At 45.8% G+C, this 20,119-nt stretch overlaps 1 protein-coding gene across 1 annotated transcript in view; it reads right to left on the bottom strand.

Moving 5' to 3' along the window:
* Window positions 1-20,119, bottom strand: part of PCNX2 (pecanex 2) — a 272,196-nt gene that overhangs the window by 26,951 nt on the left and 225,126 nt on the right. Inside the window, exon 26 of the mRNA XM_019941562.3 lies at window positions 7,334-7,587. Within this exon, the coding sequence (XP_019797121.2) occupies window positions 7,334-7,587 (254 nt within the window). The remainder of the gene's footprint in view (window positions 1-7,333; window positions 7,588-20,119) is intronic.

Below are 20,119 nucleotides of genomic sequence, written 5' to 3'. Positions count from 1 at the left end.
GGGCACGAACCCGTGTCCCCCGCATCGGCAGGCGGACTCCTAACCACTGCGCCACCAGGGAAGCCCCCTGCTAGATTTAATGCACAGAACCCACTGGAGATGTTTTAAAATGTTCTCTCTTGAGAGTCAGTGGAGGGAAGAGGGACGTGAGAAGAGGAGCATGCTAGCAGAATGTACTAGAACAGAATCTCCTTGGTGTGAAAGAATGGCAGCCAGCGCCATCCTTCCTGAGAGACGCACACAAAAGCATCGTGGTTTCTTTAGGCTCCTGGAGGCCAGGCTGGGCTGATGCTGCTCGGAGAGATCAGGGCACGTCCTCCTCCAGGGCCTCAGCCAGAGTGTGTCATGAGCTAAGGCAACAAGGTACTTATGGAAAGTACTTATGACGTAAAATTGTTCACACACACACGTATACATAATCCTGGGTACCCAGACAGTGGACATCTGTGATGTCTTCAAAAATAACCCATGTGTCCTCCTTCATCAGACATTCCACTTATGAATCCAAATGGGGAAAATGCCACCTTCGGGCTTTATGATTCTGAGTTACAGATTTATTGAAAGCCATCTCACAGTTTTTGAATGAGTTCATCCTTCAAGAAGGCTAGCATCCAGCCTGGAGAAGTAAACATGTGACAGAGAAAAAGAAAAATCCAAGTCTGCTGTGGACACATCAGGAACAGACGGTAGCATCTACGGACAAGTCCCTTGCAACCCCACTCCACTTGCGTTATCACAGGAAAAGGGAAGTGGCTGGTGCCACCAGGGCTGAGATGGGTCCGGGAACACAGCTCACATCCTGTATGCAAACGGAGAGTGACGGGAGAGGCAGGGGCGGCGTTTGATGCAAAGAAGGCAGTGGCTCGTGCTCCCAGAGAATCCAACCCTTCCCTGATGCCTTCTCCGATTATAAAAGGCATTCTGGCCAGGCGAGAAGACAGAAAGTAACGCACACGGGACGAACGTGAGCAGGGCTTAGGCGACGGAGGTGAGTGGGCAGAGGGGCCCTTTGCTAGGCAGCACCCCCCAGCTCCCCTTCTCTTCCTCCCTTTAGCTGGGACGGGAAATCCAGAGCACCAAGGTCAGAGGTTGCCGAGGCGCCTGATTTCAGGTTCCTGCAGGAGTCTGAATGCTGACCCGACAGACACAAGCGGTCTCTGGATTTGGGCAAAACCACGGCAAATGCCTGACTCAGCCTCTCTCTGCTGTTAGGACCGAGCGCAGCCTGCATGTTGGAGAAGGCTCATCTGTGGCTCGTGGCGTGTGGTCTTCCTTCTTTGGGGCATAATCTCTGTTAGGCTCCATCATCCACCTGACCCCCAAGCGGGGGAGCGGAAGCATGAAGTCCGCAGACAGCAAAATTCAGTAGCTCACATGTTTCCCCAACCTCTGCAGCTTTGCGCCCAAGCAGCACTGCTGGCCTTAGGAAACCCCTTCAGGGGAGGGAGGGAGGGAGAGAAGGAGGGGAGGAAAGAGGAAAGGAGGAAGAGGCCAGGGGAAGCTGAAAGCAGAGGGGCAAAAGACAGAGGCACTAATCACGGCCACTCTTCATCACTGTTTTGAGGTTTAAAATGAGATCATGCATATGAAGCAGGTAGCACCTGGCCTGGCACATGGGACGTGTGCAAACATCATAACCATCATCCTATCTTTGGCATCTATGACTTACCTACCCCGCAAGCTTGAGGCCCAGGGCGGGCAGCAGTAGCAGAGCTCAGGAGAGGTTTCGAGCAGGGCATTCGGAAAAGAGGAGACAGCTGAATCTCCCATGGTCACCAGAGTGCACATCTAATATTCAAATACGTAAATCAAGACTCTGGAGGGTGTTCTATTTTCTACCAGCTGGCGGGGTAACTTAAAGCTTCTATGAGGTAGACGGTCTAAGTGCTCGGCCCAAAGTCACGAGCCAAAGAGGAAACGTGACCGTGATCAAAGGCACGGCTTCTCAGCTGACAATTACAAAAGCAAGACAGAAATCTGGTCTGTCTAAACACCTGGCTCGAGCAAACATCTGGTCGAGTTTTTCCTCGATATGTCCTAATCACGTGTACCAGACAGAAATAACAAACAAAAAATGGAAAGCTGAGCGCTAACCTTTTCACTCGTTTCTAGGGAGGAATGAAAATAACCCCTCCGCCGATGAAATCAGAATAGTTAACAAGGACTTTGCATCCCAGAGGCTCAAACTCCCTCCTCTAGTTCTGGCAAACTTGCAGCGCTGGCTTCTGAGTGGAACGCTTGGCTCTCCCTCGGAGGCAGTACCAACTCCTCTCACTGGGAGGAAACAGAACCACTCCAACTGGCTGCAAACCGTACCCCATTTCCCCTTTATTTAGGCAGAAATTCTGTCAATGAACGGTGTGAAATCCTTCAGAATCTGTCAGGATGAAACGGATCTCACACTAAGTCAAACTGCTAAGTCAGGATGGTGACACGAATTGACTGCATGGAACCTGATCCGTGTTGAAAGCAGGGCCTCTTCTGAATTAATTCACTATATCTGGCTCCTCTAGCAGGGATCCTCCTGGCCTCTCATTTTCATCGTAGATCAGCATATTCTCCCAGACAGCGCATTCTAAGAGGGGGACCTGGCAGGCAGGCCCACATCCCTGGGTACTTTCCACCGTATCCTGCAGGGCAGGTGATAAGCGTATCTCCTTTCTAAGAGCTGTGCAGAAACAATGGTGGCTGGGAAAGCAGGCCCTCACAGAAAGCTGATTTCTTGACGGCTAGAGGGTTTTAATCACTAATGAATGCAGGAGAGATGGACGAGGCACCAGGGAAAACCTCCAGTCGTCAGAAAGGAAATGATTTCAAATATATTCATAGAGGGTGGTGAGAACTGACCCAGTTTATTACAAGATAAAAAAAAAAAATCCTTTTGTGCAAAGGAATTATTCCAAGCTTTTCTTTCTGTCCAATAAAAATAATAAAAAGAATGAAACCAAACCCCTGAAACTTGAAGCAGTTCAGGGCTACAAAGGCAATTTCGTTCACTGAGTAGCCTAGGCCAAAGAAGAAAAAGAATTTTTTTTATTGGAGTATAATTGCTTTACAATGTTGCATTAGTTTCTGCTGTACAACGAAGTGAATCAGCTGTATGTACACGTATATCCCTTCCCTCCCACCACCCCGATCCCACCTATCTAGGTCTTCACAGAGCACCGAGATATAGTTCCCTGTGCTATACAGTGGACTGACATATATTCATTTGGTTTTACCTTAAAGTGCTGTTTTTTCAGTCGTCACAGGCACTCAGCACTCCTGAAATTTCCTTGAACTAACTGTACCAGGGAGATGAGCAGACTTTCTGAGCTGCCGGTCCCCGAAGGGTAGGAAGGCACTGAGCGTGATGTTTACAGAAAGTCTCGTGTGAACAGGCCTTACTGGTGCTGATGTGAATTACCAGGAGGTACCATGAGATCTATCTGCCCCCAAATCTCAGCCTCTCCTGAGCACTGATTCTGTTTCCACTGAGCACAAATGTCTATAGTGGTCCCCAAGCCTAGCTGCATATCAACTCACCTAGGGAACTTAGTTCAAAATGTAGGTGTTCGGGGCACTCCCCAGGTGCAGAGAATGGGAATTTCTGGGTAGGACGTGGCAATCTGTAATGATCTGGCTGGCTGGGGGATCCTGATGCCGCAGGTCTGTCCCCTGGCTCCTGGGAATCACCTGATGGGTGACAAACCATCGCCCTGTGTGCCTCTCCTGCCCGCCCGCCCCCCCCCCCCCCGCCAAGCTCTCACGTCGGCATCACTGCCCGCTCATAGAAAACAAGGTCAATGGACAGTCTTCCCACAAGCCCACCGTCTCCCGGCGGATTCTGGGGGCCTCCCTCAGCCCTCCACCACTCACACGTTATCCTGGGTTTGTTTATCAGATTGCAAACTGTCATTTTAGAAAACGTATAGGGAATCAGGAGGCACGTTGCCAGGAGTTAGCATTACCGAGTCCAAGCTCGCTCTGCTCGCTGCACGACAGGCCAATGAATCGGGAGACAGGGTGCTGAGGCAGGGAAGACGACGTTATTCGGAAAGCTGACAGACTGAGAAGACGGCAGACTAAAGTCTCGAAAGAACCATCTTATCGGGGTCTGGATGCCAGTTTCTCTTAGAGCACAGAGAGGGGGAGGGGTGAGGAAGTAAAGTAAAAAGGCCGTAAGTTTTGCCAATATCCCCTGGAATGGCCAGCCTCGGGCAGGGGGTGCGTTAATTTCTTCTTTCTTGCAGCCATGCACAGGTGGACAGGGGCCGGAGGTTGCCCTGAACAAAGGCACTTTGGTTTAACCTTCAGGCAGAGGGGCAGGGTTCCCTGAGGCGGGCCATTGTGTACAGACAGGATCCTTTCAGTGAACCAAAGCAGCGGAAAGCAAAGGTTAAAGTAACAGAAACAGATCCAACGTGGAGTCAGATTTAGCTCTTCCCTGTAACATTAGGAGAGGAGGACTGTGAAGAGAGGGTGAGAGACATCAAAAGGCAGGTCCTGGCATGGAGCACCCCCAGGCTTCCGGAAAAGCCAAGCAGGTGGACCCAGAGGGGGCACCTCAGCTCTTCGTTCTCCCCTCTCACCCACTCGGCGACCTGCTGGCCCCATCGTGTGAGGCCTGTCTGTCCACACGTCTGGCCCATGGAAAAGCCGTCTACGGGGAGCTCCAGCTTCACAGGGACGTGGCTCAGTCTTGAACTCCATCCTCACCACTAACGCCTGGAGCAGATCCTGCAGACTCTTGCCTACACCGGGATCTCGTCCGTCCAGACTGGATGGCTCAGATTCTGCGTTACCTGGAACCTTCGTTCATCTAAAAACTACAGGCACCTCCACAGGTAAGTCATCACACTCAGGTCTGGGGACCCACAGAGGGAGCAGCGAGTTGCCAGAAGGGAAAGAGAAAAGGTTTCAGAGGACAGGGAGGCACATGGCAGCCCGGACCCCATGGAGAATGTGAGGGGGAGCTGCCCTGGGAGCTCAGGTTGAAAGAGCAGCGCAGGAAGAGGGGGCTGGGATGCAGCCACGCATGCGTAGGAAAGGGTGGGGAGTGGAAAGCCCGACAGAGATAGCCAGAGGGCTCTGGCGGCACACACAGCCTTGTCCTGTCCTTCAGTCTCTTTTATCGATAGCGGTTCAGCACTTGCTTGTGTTTTCGGTGTTTTCACGAGAGGAGCTGAGCTCAAGGTCCTTCTCCTCCGCCATCTTGAATTGCCCCTTCTGTTCTGCCCTGTTCTTGGGGCACCAAGGAGACACGTGGCTCCGGGGCTCATCCATCTGGCCCATCTAGACTGCTGTCCCCAGCTGCCACCTCGGAGTAAGCTCCCAGCCCTGGCACGGCTGCTGTCGGCCCCTGGATCTAGCCCCCCTGCAATGACCCCATCCTGTCGCCCCCTAGAACTAAAGCGGGTCCTCAAGCGACCCTCTCCTTTGGGAGGGAGGCACCAGAGAGAGCTGGTTGCCATTTAACATCTGTTTTCCCCTTTTTCCGTGACACACAGTTTCTGTCTGGGTTCATGGCTGCCCAGAATACCCTTTCTAGATCCCCCTCGAAGCTGGCATATGACAATCTCTTCTGGCCAATGGGACACAGCTACAGTGTACTGTGGTACCTTTCAGGAACCTCCTTTTCTTTAAGAAAAAAGAAAAAATCTATTATTTATTTAGGTTGCGCCAGGTCTTAGTTGTGGCATGCATGCGGGATCTAGTTCCCTGACCAGGGATCGAACCGGGGCCCCCTGCATTGGGAGTGTGGACTCTTAACCACTGGACCACCAGAAGTCCCTCAGGAAACTTCTTAAGGAATAGCTTGTGCATGCCCTTGGCCTTCACTTTCTGTGTCCCTCTCTCCATCCATTTAAGCCTTAAGATGGGGGAGACACTAAAAATGGTGGAGCTGGGAGCTGGAAGGGACCTTGATCCCTGAAGACTTGGAGAAGAGCTTCTTTTACGTGTGAGAGGAACACACTTCCTGCGTGCGTGTGCCACTGGCATTTCACGGCCCACTGCCAAGTCAATACCAGCTGATAGACCCAACTTCCCAAGAGTTGACTCTATGAAAAACTTCTTGGGTCTCAGATATAACGGCCAAGGGAACAAACATGGAGTCGCGCAGCAAAAGATCACAACTTCCTGATTCACTTCCCAAATCTTCCCCAATTTGTGTGAGGTTGGGCAAACATTCATCATTTTGTGTGAGGTCTGGATGTAAAGTTTTGCATCCCTCTAGCACACACGAAGGTGGTGAGCACGAACTGCTCGAGCTGTTTTAAATATTCTGCCCCAGAACATCTCTGTCGCACCAACATCTCTTGTTGCAATGACCTTGGGGTGTAGTCATTAGGAGTTCTTTAACCTTCTGATTTTCATCGTCTGAATTCTACTTCCTGAACAATTTCGCAGCTATTGCTGCAGACACTGGGGCTCCCCCCGGGAGTTATTTCCAATTTCTAAACGTCCTCCTTTTTAGTTGATGGAAATTCCTGAAACTTCAGGCGCCCATGTTACCTTTCCATTTTGTTCTTTCCTTGTTTCTGCTGGACCACTTGTCTCAGCCTCAGCTGGCAGAGAGTTTGGGGTGTCAGGTGGATGAGCTTCTTCCTTGGGAACGGCATTAAAATGTGGACCCCTCTGAGGACCACCCAGGGCTTTCACCATGCAAAGTAGTCCCTCAGAATAGGAACCATCACAGACACCCTCGCCCGTCCCGTCCCCCTCAGAAAACACTTTCGCCCCTATTATCACGCTGCATCCTTGGTCAAGTCTCACGTAAGTCTCCTCTAGGAGACTTATTCAAAACCAGCACATGTTCTCAGGCTGAATACAGGTTGAGCAGATGTAGGTACTGAGCAACTGAAAAATGTACTAGTCCCCGTACGAGTAAGTAAGAAAAGGCTGTCATAGCTAATCCTGACTGGATCATTTAACTCTATTTTTGCATTTGTATCATGAGCTTAAAAAATTAACTCTGGTTCTAAAAGGTAAAAATTTGCAGAGCCTCTAAACTGATCCTTATAACTCGTAAACATTGAGGTCTGGTCATATTTCCAGGATGTTTCCATTTGTCAAGCAACTCATGGGATGTTAAAAGTGGAGAAGAAGGTCCAGGCAAGAAAACAGACTACCTCTTCGTGCCCAGGCTTAGGATAGGACTTGGGGCATGCACGTCAGGCCAACCCAAAGCCCTCGAGGCTTTTTCACGAAACCGGTGGCCCCGAAACCTAGCTAAGCCTCTGATGCACAGGCTGTGGAGAAGCTTCCTAAGCTCTTTCCAAAGCTTTCCAGGAGCCTCTGGAGCCAGCCCAGCATCATTACTCAGACAAGGGTCTGGGACCCGGAGCAGTACCTTGATGTAGTATCGGATGAGGATCCTTCGGAGGTCAAAAACCTGCAGCATGGTGGCCGCGTTGTTGTCCATGATGCTGTAGCCCTCCAGGATGTACTGCGCTCGCGTGATCTCCCAGGTGAGCCAGCGGAGGTTAAAGGCGGCATTGCAGGACAACAGGTGGAGCAGGTGACCTGGTTTGCAGCAGCAGCAACCTCTGTCATCCTCGTCGCCCTCTGTGATGGCTTCCACCTCCCTCTGCTGGCAGTAGGTTCCTGGCAGAGTAACAGACACGATGGCAGTTGTAAAGAGGTCGTAGGATAATCTTCGTTTCGAATGGATTTTCCCCTTGCCCTTATTGAGGGAAAGGTGCTGAAGAGAGTTTAGAAATCAGGAGATTTGTGTAGTTCTTAGTTCAAACAAGTACCCCCAAATAAGTCACCCATCTTACAATCATTAATGCTTTTTTCTTTTGCTTTTTTTTGTTTTGGCCACGCGGCATGTGGGATCTTAGTTCCTGGACCAGGGCTCCAACCCACACCCCCCTGCACTGGAAGCACAGAGTCTTAACCACTGGACCGCCAGGGAAGTCCCATAATCATTAATTCTTTTATTCATCCATATCCCTTCCGATTCTCATCTCCTTAGAAGAGACACATTCTCATGGTGGTCGTGGACGAGAATGGCCAAAATGCAGGATGGTTATATCCTTGAGTTCCCCTTTCCAGAAACCTGCAGGTCATGGCTAAGCAGATAGGAGGCTAAAGAAAGCGGCAGGTGGAAAGGTCTGAGAGCAGCTAGGTGCATGTTGAAGTGTTACCAGGAGGGGTGTCCTGGAAGAGCTTCACAGCCAAAGCGCACCACCTCATCTCCCACGTCTGTGAGCACTGGGTGAGCCGAACACATTTCCAAAGGAGCTAGTTCTAAAAACATAGGATAACGGGTGTCAATGATCTTTGCTGATCTTTGCATATTTTTGTTAATGATTTGAGGGGAAACATATACAGTATGCTAATGACGTGAGATTACTGGTGCCTCCTGGAATGCGGAGTTACAATCTAAGGACGTCTCGCCAAACGGCTTTGGCAGACTGAAACTAATACATCGAAAATTAGTAGAGGGCTTCCCTGGTGGCGCAGTGGTAGAAGAGTCCGCCTGCCGATGCAGGGGACACGGGTTTGTGCCCCGGTCCGGGAGGATCCCACATGCCGCGGAGCGGCTGGGCCCGTGAGCCATGGCCGCTGAGCCTGCGCGTCCGGAGCCTGTGCTCCGCAATGGGAGAGGCCACAGCAGTGAGAGGCCCACGTACCCCAAAAAAAAAAAAAAAAAAAAAAAAAAAAAGAAAGAAAATTAGTAGAAATAAACGGAATGTCCTCCATCTTGGTTCAAAAAACCAGGCACACAGTTCATTAATATATAGTAGCATACTTAACAAATACTTTGGTAATTTCTTTGAACATATGAACCCGAACTAGGATAACACTTGAAAACTGAATGTGATCTTGATGCGACCAAAACAAAGGGACAGCAAGAGTCAGAAGAGACCTCGTGTTATTCCTTTGGATGCTACACATAAAGGGTTACTGATAAAACGAAATAAAACTAGATGATTTGGGCAAGTTACACTTTCTCCATTAAAAAATAATAATAATACTGATTTGAACAAGATCATACAGATTGTTAGTTACATGTCAAGAAAGCTACAGGGTTGTAAAATAACTCAAATTATGTTACTGAAGAATGACTAGAAGATCCAGGGACTTCGACTTTGCATAAAAGAAGACTTCGAGGGAGACAATGGTCATCTTCAATGACTATCTGAAGGGCTGTGGTGGAAATGTGAACTTGATCTTCTCTGCAGTCCCAGAGGGCATCATTATGACCAATGGGAAAAAGCTTCAGGGTATAGCGTTTACTATAACAAAGGTCATTTTAACAACTATGAGTTCCACAGTGAGATGGGCTGCCCTAGGAGGATAAGAGGATAAGGAACGAATTAGTGGTGACAGGACAGTGGTAACAGGTGCTAATAACCATAAGTACAGACCACTTAAACCAAAGTCATGGTGAAGAGAAGAAAAGAAATAAGAGAGAAGATAGGAAGGACAGCCAATCAACTGGGGTAGTTGTTATTGGCTGTGGTGGTGGTGGTTTGTATCTTTATCAAGATAATTGAGCCCTTAGTTATTAACAGAAGGAAAAAGGAAGCACAAAAAAAAGTAAGTTTTTCTCTATGAATTGCTTTAGTTGTACTCCATCAATTTTTTTATATTGTGTTTAAAACTTTCATTCAGGTAAATTGTTTTGTAACTCACCTACTCAGTTTTTATTCCTTACAGCTCTGTTATTAGGTGTATGCATATTTAGGACTGTTTTGTCTTCTTGATGAATTGACTCTTCAGTCATGATGAAATATCTGTATTTTGGTAATATACCTCGTCTTGAATCTGATATTAATACAGCTATTCTAGTTTTCTCATAATTACTGTTTGTAAGGGATAAAACTTTCTGTCCTTTTGGGACTTCCCTCGTGGTCCAATGGTAGAGAATTCACCTTGCAATGCAAGGGATGCGGGTTCGATCCCTGGCTGGGGAACTGAGATCCCACATGCCGCAGGGCAACTAAGCCTACGCGCCACAACTACTGACCTTGAGCACCTCAACTAGAGCCCACGTGCCCTGGAGCCTGCGCGCCACAACTAGAGAGAGAAAACCTGCATGCCACAACTCGAGAGAAGCCTGCACTCCGCAATGAAGAGCCCGCGTGCCCCAACAAAAGATCCCGCGTGCTGCAACTAAGAGCCGACGCAGCCAAAAATAAATAAAATTGAATTAAAAAATAATAAATCTTAAAAAAAAACTTTCTATCATTCTACTTTGAGTCTATCCATGTCTTTGTATTTAAAACATATCTCTGTAAACTACACGTAGTTAGGATTTGCTTTTTTATCAGTTTGATAAGTCTCCACATTTTAATTACAGTGATTAGTCCATTTACATGAACGTGCTTATTTATATGACTGGGTATAAATCAACCATCTTGCAGTTTCTTTAATTCGTCCATTTTTTTCCTTTGCATTCCTTCCGATATTTGGGCGTGGGGGGAGCGTGCTGAATAACGTTTAGTGATTTACTGTGTATCAGCTTTTAAATCAGTTAGCTATAACTCTGTTTTATTTTTTGCAGTTTCTCTAGGAATTATAATGTGCATTTTTACCCTATCACATGGGTAAAATTCGTACTACTCTTCCTGTAACGTAGGACTATTACAATGGTATATTTAATCCTTCATGTCCTTTGTGTTATTCAAGCATTTTACTTTAATGTATATTAACATTTAAACCCCACAATAGTTTGTTATTATTTGGCTTTAAACAATCAATTCCGTAAAGGCTTACAAAGATAAAAAATCTTTGCTTACATATTTACCATTTCTGGCAATCTTCATTCTTTTATGTAGAATCAGTTTTCCATCTGCTATCATTTTCTTTCAGCCGAAAGAGTTTCCTTCAATATTTCTTGCAGCGCAGGCTATCTGGTGATTACATCAACTTTTCTTTATCTGTAAAAACTTAAATTTTGCCTTCATTTTCCTAGATGTAGAATTCTGGGTTGACAGTTTTATTTTCCTTCCAGCACTTAAAAAATATCATTGCATTATTTTCTGGCTTGCATTATTTTTTAATGAGATGTTAGTGATTAACTCACATAGTTGTTTCCCAGTATATTATGTGTTTTTAAATTTTTCTCACGGTTCCGATAAAATGACAATAAAATATCTCAGATGCTCTTATAATTATTCTTTAATTTTCAGCAATTTGATGATCGTGCACTTAGGTTTGGTTTTCTTTGTGTTTATCCTGCTTGGGGTGTGCTGAGCTCCTGGGATTTATGAATTGATATTTTTCATCAAATTTTTTAAATGTTTGAATACTAGTTCTTCAATTTTTTCTGCCCCTATTTATTGTTTCTCCTTTTGGGATTCCACTTATACATAGGTCAGGATGCTTGATACTGTCTCACACATCACTGAATCTCTATTTTCTTTAATCTTTTCATTATTTGCACATCAGTTTGAATGGTTTCTATTGCCTTGTCTTCAAGTTGATTGATCCTTTTTTTTCCTGTTAAGCCTATCCTCTAAGTTTTTCATTTCAGACACTGTGTTTTATTCATTCCCAGAATTTCACTTTTTTTCCTGTCAATTGATAGTCTCAATTAATTCATTCATTATGATAATTTTCCTTTGAATTCCTAAACATAGTAATATCTGTTTGAAACTTCTTTTCTGTTCACTCCAACATCTTTGGGTGTGTTTCTATTTTGTTTTGTTTTGCTGGTTACGGGTCACTTTTTTTCTGCTTATTTATTTACACACTTTTATTACATGCTGGGTATTGTTGATGTTATCGTATTGACAGTCGGGACTGTTTTTTTTCTTCCTTTAGAGAGAGTTATGTTCTGTTAAGGAGTCAATTTATTTGCACGTCAGCTTGTTAGCTTGATCCTTTTGAAACTTGCTTTTAATCTTGGTTTGGAAATGTCTACAGTAGCCCTTATTCTAGGGCGAGAATATCTTTACTCCAAAAGCTTGGTCTTTCTGGACCTCAGGTGAATTCCTGGGATGTTCAGCCAGGTCTCTCCACTGGCTAATTGGAGTTTCTACATCTCTCAGCACGGTATGGCCTCTGTCCTCTCTATTTAGCTCACCTCACCAGTTACTGTTCTCTGTCAGGTCTTGATGATACAGGCTCTTGCTATACAAAGCAGGTTAATATTCATTCAATCACGAAAGGGGATCCCTATACTGATTTCTGTAGCTCCTCATCTGTGAAATTCACTCCTGCCTAGTACTCTGACCCCCAGATTCTGATTCTACCTCCCTAGCTAAACAAGACCACTGCGTTCTCTTTGGGTTCTACCTCCCTGCTGCTACAGATAAGAAAGCGCCTCTGGGAAGAAAGCAGGGACAATTGTGGGAGCTCACTTTGTATGCTTCCCCTCTTTCAATGATCAGAGCCTTGCACTGTCTATTGTCCAATATCTGAAAACAGTTGATTAATATGTTTTTTCTAGCTTTATCATTGTTTGTGGCAGGAAGGATATTCCAATACTGGCTACTCGGTCTTGGCCAAAAAAGCAAGTCTCTGAATCCTTTTACGTGTCTTTTGAAACTTAATGCAAACATGAAACCTGTCCCTACACCCACTTCCACACCATTCATTTTTCCTGGGACCCCATCTCATTATTCACCATGCCTGGTATTTAGTAGGTGATAACAAGGTGGTTGGCGGAATGATCGAAGGACTAGCTGGATGAACAAATGAAAGAATTCTTATCCAAATCACTATATTACAGGCAACAGACACCCTATTGAGAAAATACATAGCAGATGCAACAGACTCTTGTTACATTACAGGAGGAAGATAAAGAAAAGCAATGCTTAAACTAAGCCTCTCTATAGAACCCATACGTGAGATGATCGTAATACATCAGAGATGAGAAACTGCAACTTTCAGATAAAAATGTACACGCAGAACTCTTAGAATAACAGTCTATGAACTAGGAGTCAAGATCAGGAAGGGGAGAGCAAGCAGGTTGTTGTAACATAAAGTGAAATAGTGAAGAACTGATCCCAGGTCTTAGGATTCCATTCGTCTTTCTCCAAGACCTCATTGCTTTGGATCTTAGCTGAAAGCACTCTTTTTTATACATTTCAGGGATCTCTTTGCTCATTCTGTAATACAAAACTCTTATTCCCTCTGGGAAAGATGTGCAGAAATACACAGGTGAAACACAAGCAGTGAGTAATTCAGATCGCGAACTGTGGGGCACCCAGAGTGAGTAAGGAACTACCACTGCGTCCTAACTGAGCCACCTACTGGGACCCCCAGGCGTTAGACTCCAGGGGTGGGGGGAGGGAGGTCTCATCCCACCCCAATGGCACAATAAACAACACTGGTTTACGGCTAGTTAATAATATGATTTGGGAAGAAACGCTCTTCCAGTGAAAGAAGTAATAGATCTCACAAAGGAGAAGCATAAAGGGGGACCTTCACCTCAAATAGATTAGCAAAACTGTTTAAATGACATGCCTCGAGGGTTTTTTTTTCCTCCTTCCTTTTTCTCCAGCCAGGTCAATCATTTTATCGTATTGGGCTGATGCCAGCATTGTTTGTTTTACATCAAACTGGAAGGAGTGTGTGTGTGTTTATGAGTACATGAGATGACGCAGAATTTGGATTTCTACCATCTGAAGGAAATAAGTTAGCACCGTCCTTTGTGAGAAGCAGGGGCTCATTTCTACACTGATAGGAGGACCACTGAGGAAGGGGTTTGCTGTGAAGGACTGCTAGGCTTGGTAGAGACACTGCAGCTGCCTGAGGTTTTTAATAAGTATTCAGTTCAGGTAGGTCTTGGTGTCTTTTCTCAGGAACAAAAGATTCATAGTTGGCTTCACATTGTAAAAGAATATGAAAATAATGAAACCCAGTCATGTCTGCAAAGGCGCTAATTTTGCTGTTCGCATGCAAATCAGGCCCATATCCTTCTCAGAGAGCCTCCCTGGGTTTAGAGCACATTCCCTCCAAAGGGAAGACCAGAGGTCTGCTGCCCCTACACTGTGACCTTTCCCGGATGGCTGTCTCTGGAGTTTCCATGGAACCGAACTCTTGGCACCTTTCACGTTGCTGTGTTCTCATGGTCTAAGTCAGTGGGACATAGAAGGCATTCAATAACCATTTTTTTTTTTAACATTTTTATTGGGGTATAATTGCTTTACAATGGTGTGTTAGTTTCTGCTTTATAACAAAGTGAATCAGTTATACATATTAACCATTTTTAAAATGAATTTTGAGGGACTTCCCTGGTGGTCCAGTGGTTAAGAATCTGCCTTCCAATGCGGGGGACGTGGGTTCGATCCCTGGTCAGGGAAGTAAGATCCCACATGTCATGGGGGCAACTCAGCCCGCGCACCGCAACTAGAGAGAAGCCTGTATGCCACAACGAAGAGCCTGTGCGCCACAACAAAGATCCCGTGTCTTGCAACTAAGATCTGACTCAGCCAAATAAATAAATAAATATTTAAAATGAATTTTAAGAGTATCTTGGAGTCTCTTCATCCTAATAGATGAGCGTGCCTCGTGAAAGCTGTGAAAATTGAACTGACAGTGTGTCTAGTAGATCCCAGATACTTTGCACACAGGATATGCATCAATTTCCAGAGTGCAGCCATTGCGGCTGTGCGAGGTAACCCTCTCCTGGCTACCTGACCCTTTCCTCCTCCCTTTCCCTGTTGCCGAAGGGGCAAGACTGCCCCCCTTTAAGCACCACTGGGCATCCTTACCAGTGACTGGCCAGGCCTGGCTTATTTATTCTTACTAAATTCCAAAAAGGAATGAAGTCCATTCTAAAAGGCAGACACAGAGGCTTCCCTGCTGGAGCAGTGGTTAAGAATCCACCTGCCAATGCAGGGGACACGGGTTTGAGCCCTGGTCCAGGAAGATCCCACATGCCGCGGAGCAACTAAGCCTGTGTGCCACGACAACTGAGCCTGCGCTCTAGAGCCCACGAGCCACAACTACTGAGCCCGTGAGCCACAACTACTGAAGCCCACACGCCTAGAGCCCGTGCTCCGCAACGAGAAGCCACCATGATGAGAAGCCCGCGCACCGCAACGAAGAGTAGCCCCACATCACCGCAACTAGAGAAAGCCCGCGTGCAGCAAGGGAGACCCAACACAGCCAAAAGTAATAAATAAATAAAAAATAAATTTATAAAATAAATAAATAAGGAAATGATAAAATTTAAGTGGCAATGGGGACAGGAAAAATATAATGAAGCCAGAAGGATGTCAAGAGACCTTCACTTCATTCTATGATGTCCTATATATTTGCTAAAGGTGGGCCACTGATTTCACTCAGGCTTTCTAGCAAGCACTGTAGAAAGATAACTTGAGTTTCTCATGTCCTTAAGACCAAAACAAGATAATTGCTTGGAAGGACCATAGCTATTTCTGGCTAAGACACCAGAGAGATGACATCCCCAGGACCTTCATAAGAGAGAACATTGTACAGTACGGAGACCACCATCCTTCTCGGCACTGCATGGCAGGTACAGTCACGATGTTCCAGAGCTGCTCTAATATGGCCAAAGTACAATTAAACAATTTCTATAGGTGTGGCCAAAATAATTCAGCTTTAGGTACATGGTTCTCCAGAGGTCTGGTGTCACCCGAGGGTAGACGGTGGGGATGCAGGAGGACTGGGACAACTTCACACCTTTCAGGAAATCCTTGATATGGACCTTTTCCCTCCACCTAGTTTTTTATTGTTGTTGTTGTTTTTTCATTTTTTGGTCGCGCTGTGCGGCACGCGGGATCTTAGTTCCCAGACCAGGGTTCGAACCTGTGCCCCCTGCAATGGAACCACGGAGTCTTAACCACTGGACCGCCGGGAAGGTCCAATCTCCAGCTAGTTTTGACAGTTACTGTGCATTGAGGGGCAGTGAATTTCAACGTCCTCTCTGACAAGCACAGGAGTGTAGCTATTCTGCGCGCTGGTTAGCGTAGGCACGCCTGCTTCAGTGGTCCACCAAGCTGGAGGTAGAGGTGACATTCTCCTAGGAAAGCTGGGAAGCCAAAGGAGAACGTCTGTGCGATGTGAGAAACGGAGGGCTGGCAAACAAGAGTCGGGAGGTGCCCTCCTGGCTGGGAAGCCTGGGCCAGGATCCTTGAAGGGGGGAGGGGAGGCTCAGGGCAGTCCGGCTGGAGTGGGAAGTTGAGTCCTACGGAGACATTTGAACTTCATTCTCTAGGTGACAGGTAGGCCACAGGGGTTTTGAAATCCCAAGGAAACAGGAAGAAAGTTGCACTTAAGAAACCTTCCCCTACAGCCTTGGGGGAGTAAAGAGGAGAGACTGGAGATAGGGCAATCAGCCACCCACAGTCCCATTTCAGGTGAAAAGCGCTGGGGACTGAAACCAGGGTCCAGGCTGTTTACCAAGAGGTCGGAGAAAATGATGGAGAGGGGGAGCCATTATGTGACGGAGACTTCAAAGGGATGCATTAAAAATGGTCCCCTGAAGCGGCAAGGCTGCGCTCAAAGAATGTCAGCTTGTTTACAACCTTCCAGCAAGAGCAGGCACCTTAAAGCCCAAACGCACAACCTATTTTAAAGACTGGGCCTCCCAGTCCTACGGTTTTTCTCCTTAGCTGATGTACGTTGTCCCAAAGACTCTGGCAACTGGATTCCACACAAAACCCCAAATATCATCAACATTGTTACGTTTAGTTTTATCCACTAATAATGGTTTAAAACAACTGTACTAGAGATGTATTTGAGCTGAGTTTTCAAATGGCCACGGCCTTCATCAGCCCAACGTACCGGGCTGGTGTTTTCCGTATGCCAAGCAATGAGGTCACCAGGAGGGGCTGACAGAGAGCGGTTTAGATTGTCCTGCAAGTACAACCAGTCCCTGCTCATGGAGTGGAAGAGAAGTAGGCATAGATGCGGTTAAGCCAATGCTTTTCAAGCTTCGGGTGGGATTTACAGACACACACTTTGGGACGTGTGTTGGACTATTATTAAATAAAACGTATTTCCTTCTGAGGCCACAGGGTCACAAAAGGAGGAGGCCATCAGTTATAGTCATTGCTAAGTACAAAATAGTCCACTTCCCTGAACACTGGGACCTCACACAGCCCAGCGTGCGTTGCACGTTGGAAACACAAGATGTGAGAGACAGGGCTTAGCCCTGCAAGCGCTTGTTGGAGACGCATTCTTAGTGCCCCTTATAATACCGTAATACATGTAATACATGTCATAACGAGGACTTCCAGAACATTTTTCTTCAGGCTGGAACTCTATCGTTACTTCTTGCTAGTTGCTTAGATCAAGGGCCATTTTGTGACCAAATGAAATAGTGTCAGAGAAAGCTGTTTAAAAATTTTTGAAGGATTGACATTTCTAGAAGGTCACGGTGGAATTTTTTCCCCAAAATTTCTCCTGCAGCTTCAATGTCATGGAGATGGCTTTCTCAGCCCTTCCTCCACCCCATGCTAGTTCTCTGGGACGGAATCTTAGAACATGAGGCTACAGGAACATGCAGGTCATCTATCCCCAGCGACCTGCCCTGGGAGATGACCCTGTATCTGCTAGACATCACCAGATTTAATTTCTGGAAAGAAATACTTATTATAACAATAGTCTGTTTATATGTAAATCTGTCCCATTACACTTCCTACTTGCTAGTTGCTAAACATCCATTTGATAATCGCCCCCTTTAAATTAATCTAACCTTAAAGATGGAGAAATGGCCACAGAGCAGAACTAAAACAAGGAACAGGGTTGGCCTGTCGAGACACCGATGAGTTTCGTTTTTTATTCTTTTACTGGACAATTTCTCCCCAGTCCCAATTTCCATTCCTTCGGCCACATTCGACCCGAGTGTCTTTTAAGTGTCACACTGAGAACCTAGGAGAAGTGTATTTACTCAGTGTGCGGTGGAAGAAAAGTATGTTAAAATAGTTTATAGCATGTTTGATTTTGTGGGGATAGCAGAGGTTTTTTATTATAACAATTTTCTCTCCCAAGGCCCCTCAATTTGCTTTAAGATCTGTCCATAGGAATACAACTTCTTTCATGACCTGTTTGGCAGGATAGAGTTTGAATGTGGTCTAACAGTTTTTCTCAGAGAATTTTTATTTCAATACCTCATCTTTTTACGGGATACGTACCAACTTAAAAAGTGACTTCTCTGATAGCATCTCACGGATGGCACACGTCAACCTGGTTATGCAGACGTAATTTTTTCTACTAAAAATAAGGACACTGAGTCTTAAAAGCAACTTGTCCAGTAGAAGGGTCTGGTCTTTTGAATTTAAAAATCAGTATTTTCCCCTTATCACACAGTGTCTCACGAGCCTTGACCAATGACAAGCAAAAGTTCCCTGAATTTACTTTTTTCTACCGGCCCACAGGAGAAAATGAAATAAACAAAATTACGCAGTGCACAGGGAGGCTTACACTGGGCAGGTATGAAGCGTAAGAAAAGTTGAAATACACATAATAATGATACCTGTGAATGACATGTTTCCCTCCACGCCTGGTCCATTTCCGTGAGGAAACCAATGCACTCAACCTTACTGAGTTGGTCCCTTTCTGATTAATATTTAATTCAAAGTTGTATTATCTGGCTTTTCTCCCACAAACTCTGTTTTTTGAGTGTTGAAAGCTAAAGCATGCAGACTCTGTTAATGTTCACCAGGAAAGCCCCTCTCCTTTCCCAGACTTGCTATCTGGACAAGCAGCGCTTTGTCTCGTTTACTAACATGTCACACAATTTGAAATGAAGGAAAATACGCCTTGAGGAATTCTGAGTGGAGAACCTATTATTTCCTGGGTGAAGTTTGGAACCTAGGGACCTAACAGCTTCCTCAAGCTGGGTAGACAAAAGAAGTAAAGACTTGCTAATGACCTAGATGTTGCCATAGAGAAGACAGAATTCTAGCTAGTTCCAAGATTAGTGAGAGCTATGGCTCTACGTGGATTAGCCGGTTAGGATAAGCGTTTGGGTTGGATTAATTTTAGATAAGATTAGGTTACCCAGATATTTTTAAAATGTCCCCGCAGGCTGGTGATTATGGGGTGTTAGGCTAACTATGAAAGGGCTGATAACATTGCACACAGACAGGAACATATATCTCATTTTTTTTGGATATTTTCCAGACCCAGTGGTAATGTGGGGTTACGTCCTGATAACTAACTATGCCTTTGCTTTCCACGTTCCTTCTGCAGGAGCCGTCCAGCTTCCACGCTTGCTAAGGCAGTTGGCAGTTCAAGAAACTGAGCTGCTAAGAGAGGCGATGCCATGTTAACACTTGGCCGCATATTCAGGTAAAAGTTTTAATTTTGAATTTCAACAACCAAAAAATGGTTACTTGTTCTCTTTTCCCCACATCGTCTCCTTATTTATCTTTCCTTTCTTCCTTCCTTCGTTCTTTCCTTCCTTCCCTCCTCCCTCCTCCCTCCAAGGCAGAGGGGTTTACTGCAAAGGTCATGGACTTTGGAGTCAGCCACATCTAGGCGTTTACCCCTCCGCCACCACTGGCCACTCTGTGGCCTTGGGCAACTTACTAAACCTCATTCACCCAAGTATGTCATGTCTAAAAGAGAGATAATAATACCTACTTGCTGTATAGACTGCTTACGAAGAATATTCTGATAATATACGCAAAGGGCTTACTATGGTACCTGGCACATAACTGGTGCTCAAGAAACTTCGGACTGTCTCTCCTTCCTCCCTCAACCAACCTCTACCTGGCATCCCTCCATGAGCCCGTCAGTGCACGGGGAGAAAGGCAGGAGGCCCAGCCTTCGAGGGTCCCACAACCTGTTAGAACCTGGCTTAGTCAATTTTTCCTAGCCTGTAGGAATAAAAAACTGAATGTACAAAGTGTGCGAGAACACTGAAAGTAAACTGGCTTTGGTTGTCAAGTGATTACTTATTGTTTTGTTATCAACAAACACTGACTGACTGCCCACCATGTGTGGCCACACGCTCAGCATCTCGTCCTGATGGCAAAGATTCACAATCTACACATACAAACACCTAAGAGCAAACGTCGTTTTCACCACCGCCCCTCTGTTTTAAATAAAAGGACAGAGTAATCTGCATTGGTTATGTTTTCTTGTTTGAACTAGGATATGAACAAAAACTGGAAATATTTGATCACATGGGAACGTAGAAAATATATACAAATGCAGTATCATTCATTGCCAGGAAATAGTGAGAAATGAATAAATCAGC

Source organism: Tursiops truncatus, chromosome 16, assembly GCF_011762595.2.
Source record: "Tursiops truncatus isolate mTurTru1 chromosome 16, mTurTru1.mat.Y, whole genome shotgun sequence".
NCBI classification, from domain to species: domain Eukaryota; kingdom Metazoa; phylum Chordata; class Mammalia; order Artiodactyla; family Delphinidae; genus Tursiops; species Tursiops truncatus.
This window is presented reverse-complemented; position numbering and strand designations above follow the sequence as displayed.